Genomic DNA, 12380 nt, shown 5'->3' on the forward strand with positions numbered 1-12380 from the left:
TCAGGCAAAAGTCATATGTTTTCAAAATTGAGTTATAGTTAGGTTTATATGAAGTAAAAAATTCTCTTTTTCTATCAGTCCAAATCCAATGTTTTAAGCTGATTTGGTTGCGCAGTTACAACATTTTTACACATTCATAGTCTACCTACGACTAATATATTAAACCGTAACCTATTTCTGGTTATATCTCAGTCTTGTATTTGCCGATATTAGCCTGAGTGGTCTAAATCGGGTCACATATGTCCTTTCTTATGCCCTTTCCTATAAGCCCTTCCTGTTTTATCTGAAAACTGCATGTGTGCTTTTAGTAAACACAATAAATTGCAGAGCACACACCCAAAATCCTGCGTAGGGGTGAACTGAACACATAGGAATTGCAACTATTTGTATTTGCTGGACAGTGTCAATAGATTGCAAATAGCATAAAAACACAGGTAGAGGTTTAAGTCTGCAATCAGCAGTTTAAGTCATGTTGTAACATTTCCATAAAAATAGATTTGTGTGAGAGGGACTAGGGGTGTATATAGTCTGTCTCATCTGATTTTTGCAGAGTGTGTTAGTACTTTATAATCATGTTTACAAACATTTTTGACAAAAATGTAAAAAAATTTGACAAAACTTGAGGGCGTCCTCCTACGCAAATGTTGCAATTAAAAGTTGAGACATTTTATGGGCTTCAACTTTCTCAATACTGCTGTTTTCCTCATTTTTGCCAAATTTTTATCATTTAAAAAATATGAAAAAAAATGACAATTTGAATGACATTTTGGAACAAATTTCACAAATTTGATTTCTTCACTTTCAATCCTTCACTTTCAGGCAATTCATAAACAATTTTAATTTTGCACTTTCGCTGGGATCACTGAATGAGCCTTTAAAGTCTCGTCTTGCATAGGGGTGTACAAGACAACCAAGTCCTTGATTGTAGGACAAAAGAATCAAATCCTTGATTATATGTGACCATCCACCACAAAGTGGTAGTAAAGTCGCTCTAGACCATTTTCTGTTTATTGCAGATTTTGTAACAATGTACTTTCAGCTTTAGAATGACACCTCAACCAGCTTCATCTGACATCTGGAAGTGAAGTTATGGTTCATCAAAGGTCAAATTTCTTATATATTTTACATAGAAATCCATATATTGTTTTTGATTGTATCTCAAAATGGTAAATGCCGACTTTACGACCAGTTTGTGGTGGATGGGCACATATTAGGACAATAGGACACATCACCTAATTATGCTTAGTACATGCAACCTAATTAAGTAATCAAGGTTTGCTTTGCATAATGAAGATGTTTGCTTTTAAAAGTGTAACAAAGAATAGATGATTAGCTAGAGCTTACTGTGGTCTTGATTATAGAATTAATCAAATTTGGTTATGTTTTTAAATATCAGAAATCAAAAAATCAAATTTCTTTTTTCATTTTTTTTTCTTCTCTTTTTCAGTTGTTTTAACCACATCTTGTACAGCAACAGAGCTCAAACTAATCTAAATTTGCGCAAATTTCAAGAGGCGTTGTGCGACGCCAGGAGGGCGGTGATTCTGAAGCCTGATTGGGAAAAGGTAAGTGACATCGATATCAGGGGTCATGCTTTTTCCAAATCCTGATGACATGAGGAGGTGTGGTTTTTAATAAGATACGAGCAATTTTTAAATTGGACCCCTGTATGACCCTCCTCATCTTGGAAATAAATAAAATGGCTGCTTTGTGTTAAATGTGTACAATACAATATATTGTATTGTACATATTTAACACATAGCAGCTATTGGAGTTATGAGGTACGCTGTTCTGTCAAAACCTTGTAACTTCAATAGCTGCCATGTGTTAAATATGCACAATACAATATATTGTATTGTGCATATTTAACACATTTTAACAGCTATTGGAGTTACAAAGTTTTGCCAGAACAGCGATGATATCAAGAATTACACCTTGGTGTGTGTGTGGGTGTGCTTTTGTATGTGCTGATGTGAATGCATGGCGATGTATGTTTGTGCGAGGGCGGTGTACGTGTGTCTTATTTTGTACAAGTGACGGCGACAATGACAAAGACAATGACGACAATATGGATCCAAAGTGTGCATTTGTGACATGCACTAACAAAATGAGCATAAAGTTGACAAAATAAGTTTCAGAGATATTCCAGATCTGAATTCCTTGTTTTATAATCATACCAAACATGTTGGAATGGCTCTTTGCTTTGGTCTTCAAAAATCAATACGTCCTCCAGAATTTCTGTTGTTTTCTATTGAATTTTGTCACATTTTATGGACTGTTTCTTCGAAAATGCCCTGGCTATTATTTTTGCAGGTCACATTTATTAAAATGAATTGCCGGAAGTTAATATTCCTGGAGATGTGCTATTGTGTATTGCATGGTATTCCACTTCACATACCAAGAACTGAAGCAACAAACAAACTATTCACTGTTATACATAGACCCTTTTCCCAGATATCAGTGATCAATCACTATTAGCAGCAGCAGATGTGTCACTTGCGAGCACTCTCACAGGATGAAGCAATATATCATGATGACACATAGTTGGTTATGTTATTGTTAACCCCCTGAGCACTACCTGTCGAACTAACATTGCCTCTGATTGGTCAATTACATGATACCTTCACTTTAATCACCAATCAGAATGGAGCTTTGCAAATAATTCACCCCAACTTTTTTGTGTGGTGAAATTATTCTAACAATGTTGCTGATTGGTCCAATTGATAATAAAAACCATGGTTTTGCCCCTAGACCCCACGGGCCCATCACCCACCTGTTGAGGCTTGTGCTATGCGCTCGCAGAAAATATTCCAAACAACAGTTCAAGCTTCACAGAAAGGCTGTGATAAGGCAAAAGAAACAATTTTGTTCGATCTTTGGGATCGATTGTCGATGCTTGTAATTAATGAACTAGTAACTAATTAGTCAGAATTAATGCTTAATTTATATTGATCATTGTTAAGGGGTACTACACCCCTCGATAAATTTGTGTCTATTTTTGCATTTTTCTCAAAAACTAATAACACAGTGGTAACAAAAGTTATGTATATTATAGGGGCAAGGAATCCAATTACTACATTGGAATTTCAGTGACCCAAGACAAGCGGTTCGTTATTTATGATAAGAAATAAAGTACCGCTAGGATGTACCTCATTTCGATCATATATACTGAACCGCTTGTCTTGAGTCACTGAAATTTCAGTGTAGTAATTGGATACCTTGCCCCAATAATATACATAACTTTTGTTACCAGTGTGTTATTATTTTTGAGAAAATGCAAAAATAGTCTAATTTACCACAAGTGTAGTACCCCCTTAATGAAACAGGCAAAGATTCATATATTATCATAATTAATAATAGTCATTTAATTATTTTCATAAATAATAAGGATCGACCAAGCATCGATGGTCGATCGAAAGATCAAACTGATTTGTTTCTATTGCCTAAGTGTCATTGAAAAGTTGAAATCACTGGGACCACCCACTGTTAACTCTCCAGGCACTTGTCCTTGTTTTCTTTACCTTGCCTAATTGAAATAGAATGCCCAGTTAATCCCAGCAGACACTCATTAGGCGTTTATTGTTTGATGCACGATATTTGATACAAAAAACAATGACGTCTACAGGAAATTTAGACGTACAACACCCGTCAATATCAAATGATTTATGTGACTGAGGACAGTGTATAGGATTACATTGGGCAGATCTAGTTGAATTTCATACACCCCTTATGGAAGACATTACCTTAATCTCCCAAAATTCTGCACCTTGAAGATGAATTTTTAGCAACATCATAGAGGTATTTTAATTGTATCGAAAAGGTGTAGAAGCCTTAGAAATTAAGTAAAACCGTCAATTTAAGATAGAAATGAACTAAAATGTATCAAAAATGGTAAAAATAGAAAAGTTGATAAGTAATTTTAAGAAATCATTTGATTTAAATTGTGATTTAAATTGTGCCAACACTGATGCATCCATTCTATTAAATGCCCCTCCCATCTTTTTTCCAAGAAAAAGTGACTGTAATGCAGAAAATGTCCATGCTATAGCATTTAAGCATGGTAAGTATAGCTCAAAACTGGGATGTCATGATTGCAAAATTGCATGGACAAATCCTATTGTAACTAAACATTTCCATCCAATTCATCACTACATTTAAGTAGAATGTTCATCTATTCAACTAAATAAATTGCATTTTTGCATAAAAATGCACTTACAGATCTAATTTGGTAGTATTTTCAGATAATAAGTGGTTCCTGTTTGGTTGCAGCCATGTTGAATTTCAACCCAGAAGTCATATATTGTGAATTTTGAAGTCATATTTTACGAGTTTTTCCTTGAAAATTCACTTCTAATAAACGCCCCTTTTAGAAATTGCAACGCACCAGGGTGTTTAATAGAGTAATTACGGTATATATTCTTGGAAAGGAAATGAGTCTAGGAATCCTATATGGTAATGTCTTGTTTAAACAAAATTGTTCAGGTTTTGAAAAAATCACAAAAATACACTTTTTAACTCCGAACTTTTTGTGATAACATACAAAAAAATCAGTTTGGAGTAGAATTTTTTCAGTTAGCTTTTCACGAAGTAGATGACATGAAATGTTAATTTTTTGGAAATTTGCTAAATTTGGAAATAAGAAAGCAATTTTGTCACTATCTTCAGCAAAGAATTGCACATAATGGTGTAAATTTTTGTTTGAAAAATATTTTTTTTAAATGAGAAAACATTCCCTAGATGTGCTGTAAAAGATCATGCAAAAATTAACAACATAGCAAATGCGACTTTAAATAAATTTTTAAAAAAATGGGGAGGAATATTAAAAAGTTGAATTTTATCAGTTTCAAGTGAAAGAATACTTCTTTCCAAATATTTGGACATGGATGAATGTGTCTCCCTGTATCCTGCCCTAAGGCCACATAATGTACACTTTAAAAAAAATGAATTTGGTTGTTTTTTTGTTCTTTTTTCAAACCTGATTTTTTGGTATATTTGTAATGTCTTACTGATATTATTTCATAATTTTTGTCAAAAAAATAACAAAATTAAAATTTGACTGAAATCGTATATTATGGGTTTTTGGAGATGAACCTCAGTTTCACACGTTGTGACCATCAAAGATGAAAAGCGTTGATGCAAAAAGGCTGACGTCGAAAAGGATGGATTTGGTTTCAAGATCAGATGATTAATTTATGGTTACAAAAATGATGAAATAGCAATTAACAAGATTATATATTTGTGATCGGATATTTGATACAAAGCAGCAGTGGAATGACGTAGATTGGTAGGTGTATGTCGTTATCAACTCATTTGTGATGAACAAGAGGAGAATTACCTGTATGGCCATTAATATAAGATGATTTGTTTGTTATAGTCCACTTGCTGCATACAATTTACTGATGAAAAGAAATTGTGACACAATCTTTTCCACTATCAGACCAAAGTCAGAAATTTGTTGAAATCCGCAACGTCCTTGGCATACTGTAAAAGTGGAAATTTTCGTGCAATTATTTGTTCGCGCTTTGCCAATTTTGAACTGTTTCCCTTGTTTTTAAATTCGTGATTCTAAGTTTCCTGACATTGACCTAATCGCAAAGTAACATATTCCTGTGTTGTTATTTTTCGCAGTATAGCTGCTTGGAACGCGAAAAGCGCAAAAATAAACGTAGCACGAAAATTTCCACTTTTGAAGTACTTGGTTTTGAACTTTGTACATGCGTGTTTTCTTAAATGCTTTTTAAAATTAATTGTAATCGAAATATTAGTCGAAAGCATGTGCGATGTCCATAACATTGTACGTACATGGCATGTGGGACGGTCATAACACAACACAAGGACCGACCTCTGTCACCGTCAACAGAGTGACATGCAGTGGCAACATGCGCTGGAACTAAATAACAATTTAATTTGTTTTGCCTTATCTGTTTGGGGCAAATTAAAAGGGGACATAATATTCCATTTTTGAGGGGTCCAATGGCAAATTATAGCAGTGTGTGCATTCATGTGCCATTTTAGCAATTTTCTATGGTGAACTTCCAATATTTTTTGTTTTTTAACATTTCTATAAACAAATTAAAATACCTGAAATTTGGTTCATCACCTTGCAATATTATGAAATTTGCACAAAAATGAGTAAAAAAATAATCATTTTTAGGCAATTTTTAGGACATAAAAAACATGTGTTTGTTCCTCCTACATTTTCATTATGTACTTGTTTTTCCCTCAATTTTCATGTGTACTAAGATAGATCTTCCAAAATAAATTTACTTCTTACATTCAAATTGTAAGTTCTCTTCATACTGACTTCATCAAAAATGGGTTTCACATGTAAACTTTGGTGTCCCCATTTTCATTTACCATGTGAAATTTCAATTGAATGTATTTTCCATAAAATTTGTTATTTGATTGTTATTTGTTTGTTAAATGTTTGGGCTTTGGCATATGATTTTGAAAGGAAATAAAATAGATTAACAAAAGTGTGAAGAATTAAAAAAATGCATTGGTTTGTAAATTGATGAAGTGCTTTGGTGTCCTCAAAAAATATTTACATTGTGAAACTTTTTTTTTGAAATATTTAACAAATGTATATATTTCCAAATTAAAGCTCACTGTATTGCTGGAGCAGGGTTTGTTACAGATACATTATAAAATCTGGTCAAGTTCTTTCAGAATTTGAGAAATTGCACAGAATAAGCTTGGTGTCCCCTTTATGTTGTTCACATGGTAAATATAATTTTCTTAGAATAAAATTCAGCTGAAACAACTGGTTCATGGTTTATTTGGATTCTTATACTATCCAGAGAGGAAATAAAAAATAAAATAGCTCGCGCTACACGCTCAATTCGAATTTTTTGGTGTCCCCTTGGTGTCCCCATTTATGTGAAGCCCCAAATCATAGAAATTCACAATATTTTGCATAGGTGTGTAGTTATTTTTTGTGTTATAAGTTTCAAAATGTAAAGAGTTTCAAGATATTAGCATCTAAATTGAGCACAAATAAAAATAGTTGAAACAGTAAAGACAATTTATGAATTTAGGCCCCAAAAGACCCTGCACAAAAATGCATGTCACAAATTGGACCCCTTAGTTAAAAATGGAATTTGCCATATCTGACACTATAAGTGAAAACTAACATGTGGAAATGAAAAACAATTCTATTTCTTATGGAAATGTTGTAACAATTCAGCATTCTGGTTCCTGAAATTATTGCCATAGTGCTGAAAATGGAAAGAAGCGATTCTTTTCTATAAATTAATTTATGCCTATATTTTCTATATAATCCTAATTCTATGGCTGACTTCTCTGAACAATTACACTTGATATGGAGCTACATTGTTTTCGTAAAGTAGCTATTTTTAATGGTCATTCTGCGTGGAGAGTTTTATAACCACTTAAAAATTCATAAAATGATCTTATCGCATCATTTTTGTCGTTACAGTTGTTTGTTGGACTTGCAGCTCTTACTAACCTATTGTTGGCAGATGACCTCTTGATTCCTTTTATCTTTAAATAAATTGCACGATAAAATAGCCCATTTTGTAAGTAATTGTAGATATTTGACAGAGCGATATTTGACAAAGCGTTATGGGATTTAACATGCAGAAATAATCCCATGAGTGAATTAAAGTGGGACTGTCCACACAGGGTGCTGAATCCACATCAGATGTGGTCCTTCTGAATCCAGATTAATGTGGTCTAGTCTAGCAAACTGTAGGGAATGTTTATAAATAGTGCAACATTTTATTTAGTAATGATAGCACATTTGTTATATTTAAAATCAGAAATACATAAAACATACAGGAAAAAACAAATATAATTATATGCATGATATCAAAAAACATATAAAGCGTGGCTAAAGTGTTCCATAACAAGAAATGCTGTTAAAGTTGTACTGGGAGAATATTGATTTTACATATTCGTCATGAATTCAGTGGTGATGCCAAGGGGAGGGGCATGGGGAGCATTTGGGGGAGCAACTTGGGCATTGCCCCCCCCCATGGTTCCACCCCAGACAGAACCAAAATTATCAATAACCCCACTATCTTGGGCAAAATATGCCACATTTTCAGATTTTCCAATTTTTGTCTCTTAAATCTCACTTCCCCCTTCATTGCCACCCTCATTGCCACACCACCCCCACACCCACCCCCATTGCTACCCCTCCTGGAAAAAGAATTACTGGTGCTGTCATTGCATGAATTGCACACTTATGGTGCACCAAGTAAGTACACAGGACATGGATTGGATGGAAGGGTCATATTGGTGTGAATTAATGTAGATCTGCTTTCCTGTGTGGATACCCCCAATGCCATGCTGTGCAGCAGTACAGAAGGTAAACTGTCCTCGAGTTGGTCGGAAGTTGAAAATATTTTTCATCAATTTCTATTTTGAAGATGTTTTGTTAGCTTTTAGTTGCCAGTTTTATTTGCTGAACCTTTTTAAAAGGGCAATGCTTGCATTGGGAAACAAAGGATTTATATGAAACACAATTATTTGACTTTTGTTCCCATTTGAATATCCTGTAGCCTGTCCAACTAGACTTACGCAATCAAGGGCGCAGCCGGGGAAAATCTGCGGGGGGTGGGGGCTGATCCTCTATTGAAGCATGTATAAAATGGGCAACTCATTTGGGTGTACAAGGGTCCTGATGGAGGTATTATTTAGGGTCCCTCACTTGTTGCACCACAGCTAATAGTGATTTTTGTCATGTGAGGTATCTGGAATCAAGGTAGGTTTTTATGGCCAAGACTTTAATGATTGTAAAGCCCCACTGGTAAAGCCCACAGTGGTTTGAAATAAAATGAAGATTTGTGCTTGTCTTTTTACTTGGATCTTGTATTGAATTTTAATATGTCAAACAAGACTATTTGTATTTATGGCCACAACTTTTTGATTCTCACCACTCTCCAAATGCTCAGTAGACGGGAGAGAGAAGAACAAGGTAAAACTGTAGTGCTGGCTTCTGTTTCATCACCTGCATTATTGTTTATACATTGTTCTCACCGATAGCTACTTTGTGAAACAAGACTATTTGTATTTATGGCCACGACTTGTTGATTCCCACCACTCTCAAAACACTCACAGTTGATGATAGAAGAAGAAGATGAAACATGTGTAGTGCTGGCTTCTGTTTCATCACCTGCATTATTGTTTATACATTGTTCTCACCGATGGCTACTTTGTGAAACAAAACTATTTGTATTTATGGCCACGACTTGTTGATTCCCACCACTCTCAAAGTGCTCAGTTGATGGGAGAGAGAAGAACAAGCTTAAACATGTGCTTCTATTTCATCACCTACGTTATCGTTTATACATTGTTCTCTCCGATGGCAACTTTGTGAAACAAGACTATTTGTATTTATGGCCACAACTTGTTGATTCCCATCACTCTCAAAATGCTCAGTTGATGGGAGAGAGAAGAACAAGCTTAAACATGTGCTTCTGCTTCTTGTGAAACAAGACTATTTGTATTTATGGCCATGACTTGTTGATTCCCATCACTCTCAACAAGCTCACTATGGATATGGGAGAGATTGACAAGATTAAACATGTGTAGTGCTGGCTTCTGCTTCATCACTTTCGTTATCATTTATATATTGTTCTCACCGATGGCTACTTTGTGAAACAAGACTATTTGTATTTATGGCCATGACTTGTTGATTCCCATCACTCTCAACAAGCTCACTATGGATATGGGAGAGATTGACAAGATTAAACATGTGTAGTGCTGGCTTCTGCTTCATCACTTTCGTTATCATTTATACATTGTTCTCTCCGATGGCTACTTTGTGAAACAAGACTATTTGTATTTATGGCCATGACTTGTTGATTCCCATCACTCTCAACAAGCTCACTATGGATATGGGAGAGATTGACAAGATTAAACATGTGTAGTGCTGGCTTCTGCTTCATCACTTTCATTGTCATTTATATATTGTTATCACGGATGGCTACTTCTTTGTTGCTAAGACTTGATGAGTCCCTTCACACTCAAACTCAACAAGCTCAAACTGGGAGAGAGAAAGAGATTAAACACTTGTAGTGCTTGCTTCTATTTCATCGCCTGGCGTTATCATTTATCATACATGTATTATATTATTATTATTATGGATGGCTACTTCTTTGTCACAGGCAGAACTGAACCTTTACAGGTGAGTTTGAGATTTTTCTCATTTTTCTTCAAAATCCCCTCATAGTTGACCCCCTGCCCATTAATTGATATTATGAGCTGGATTGTGCCCATGTCCATACGACTTTCTTTACGATATTTGCAGTATTGTGGCATTTCCACAATACTGTGTTTATTGCCTAAAACAGAAAATCATGATCTTTGCAAATATTAGTACAGTATTGCATGAAAATTAAAAATGGAAAATTATTTTTCATTTGAATAGTCTTTCTATGTGATATTGATGTAGATTTTGTCTTTTAAAAGTGACATTGATGTAGATTTTATATAGATTTTAAAAAAAAATTGTGAGTTTTCATGTTGATTAAATTACTTCATATTGGGGAGTCATTTTCAAATACGAAACTTACATATTGTTATGAGACTGCGAGTACAAATTTTAAGTTGAGAAGTTCACTAACAGGTTTTAGTTAAATGACTAAAATGTGAAAAATTACAATTTTTATTTTGTATAAAGTATATTCCAAAAGAACGCAACAAATTTCAAAGACGTTTTTCTCATAGGTTGTAAAATTCATTTCACACTTCTTTTTGCATAATTATCATAAAATAGGCTATATCTGAAGTTCAGAATATGTTGTTAAACTGCTTATCCACAACAAAAGCATGTTTAATCAAATCAACAGTTGCCTGAACTTTGATCTTGGCAGAATCCACACCAAAGCAAAATCTAATGGGCTATTCCATTTCAATTCCCCACTACCCCTGTGCCCCCCCTGTGGAAGATTTTTGAAATACCTTCCACAGGGGGAGTATGAATTCTAAATAGAATGAACACTTTAGCAGCTCCATTTGAAACAGCCTCCCTCAGTTGACGATTTAGGTTGAATCTTTCTCAGAGGGTGGGTGAATTTCAAATGGAGCCCCCTAATGTGCTCATTCCATTTGAAATTCATACTCCCCCTGTGGAAGATATTTCCAAAAATCTTCCACAGGGGGTGTGCGGATTTCAAATGGAATGATAAACTTGTTCAACAATAATATTATTATATAGCAAACAATTCTAAGAAACTGAAGCTTAAATAGCAAAATGGCATCAGTTTTGCTACACAAAAACGCTTTGTCCATACTTTCTTTCTTAGCATGGCACCAATTAACTTCTGACATTTAAAAGTGCATACCGTTAAAAAGAATTTATATTAATAAACTGTATGGAATTTGTATGATTTATTTTCAAACCAGAATTTTTGTAACCTTCAAAGTAAGGCCAAAAAATAAATTGGTTGGTTGCCCTTCCAAGACAAAAATTTGGAGGGTCGGTTGGTTGATTCTTTTTTTTTTTTTTTTCATGGGCTGTTCCTCCATTTTTCTACATTTTGAAAAGGCTAGTATTGACAAATGCTTAATCATTTTACAGTAAAATATTATGCGTTTTTAGACTTGAATTGAAATGGAAATACTTCTTGTTTTTAATCAAATATGCAATTAATGAATAAAATGAGTGAATAACAAATTTAAAATGTCCTTGATACTGTCCAAATTTTAGGTTTCTTCTAAAAAAGTGATTGAAAAAAAACCTTGACCGAAGATTTCCAATTTTTTTGGGTTGGTCTCTGAGGGCAACCAAACATATTTTTTCATGGCCTAAGGTGGAGTCTTTTTCAAAAACGATAGTTTTGAGATATTTTCTCCAAATTTCAAGAGCTATCTCAAGAACCTCTGAAACAATACTGTGCTTAATTGTACTCATTTGAATGCATTTTTCATTCTAATTCAAAATATGGTCATGGAAATGAAAAATTATTAAATTTTTTCATCTTTTTTTAACTTGTCATCTGCAGTTGACACCCACATGCAGATAAGGTCAAATTTGGACAGGTAACTTTATTCAAATGAGGATCAATCCTCAAGTCAAATTTTTAGTTTTGTATAACAATGGTTTTTGTAACTCCTATTGTATATAGGTTCCAGACGTGCTAAATAGGGCCCATTGAAGTGTCAGTTGTCAAAAAATTGAATATAATAAAATTTGTATTTATATCGCGATAAAATTTGTATTTCAAGTACATAGCAAATTTAATAAAAATCAAAATTATTTGATATCAGAAGGACATTCCTATGGATTTAGAATACAATTCGATATGTCTGATGTGCTCTCATGTCCCACAAAAACTACTGCAAACATTGCTATCGGAGCCCTTAAAGAGGAAAATTACCAATGACTTAAACTTGGAATTTTCCATTGTAAG

At 34.1% G+C, this 12380-nt stretch overlaps 1 protein-coding gene across 3 annotated transcripts in view; it reads left to right on the plus strand.

Annotated features, from left to right (window-relative positions):
- Positions 1-12380, plus strand: part of LOC140169959 (E3 ubiquitin-protein ligase TTC3-like) — a 56483-nt gene that overhangs the window by 29718 nt on the left and 14385 nt on the right. For all 3 annotated transcript variants that reach the window (XM_072193267.1, XM_072193268.1, XM_072193269.1), the window contains one exon: positions 1448-1565. In XM_072193267.1, the coding sequence (XP_072049368.1) occupies positions 1448-1565 (118 nt within the window). The remainder of the gene's footprint in view (positions 1-1447; positions 1566-12380) is intronic.

Source organism: Amphiura filiformis, chromosome 14, assembly GCF_039555335.1.
Source record: "Amphiura filiformis chromosome 14, Afil_fr2py, whole genome shotgun sequence".
Lineage (NCBI taxonomy): Eukaryota > Metazoa > Echinodermata > Ophiuroidea > Amphilepidida > Amphiuridae > Amphiura > Amphiura filiformis.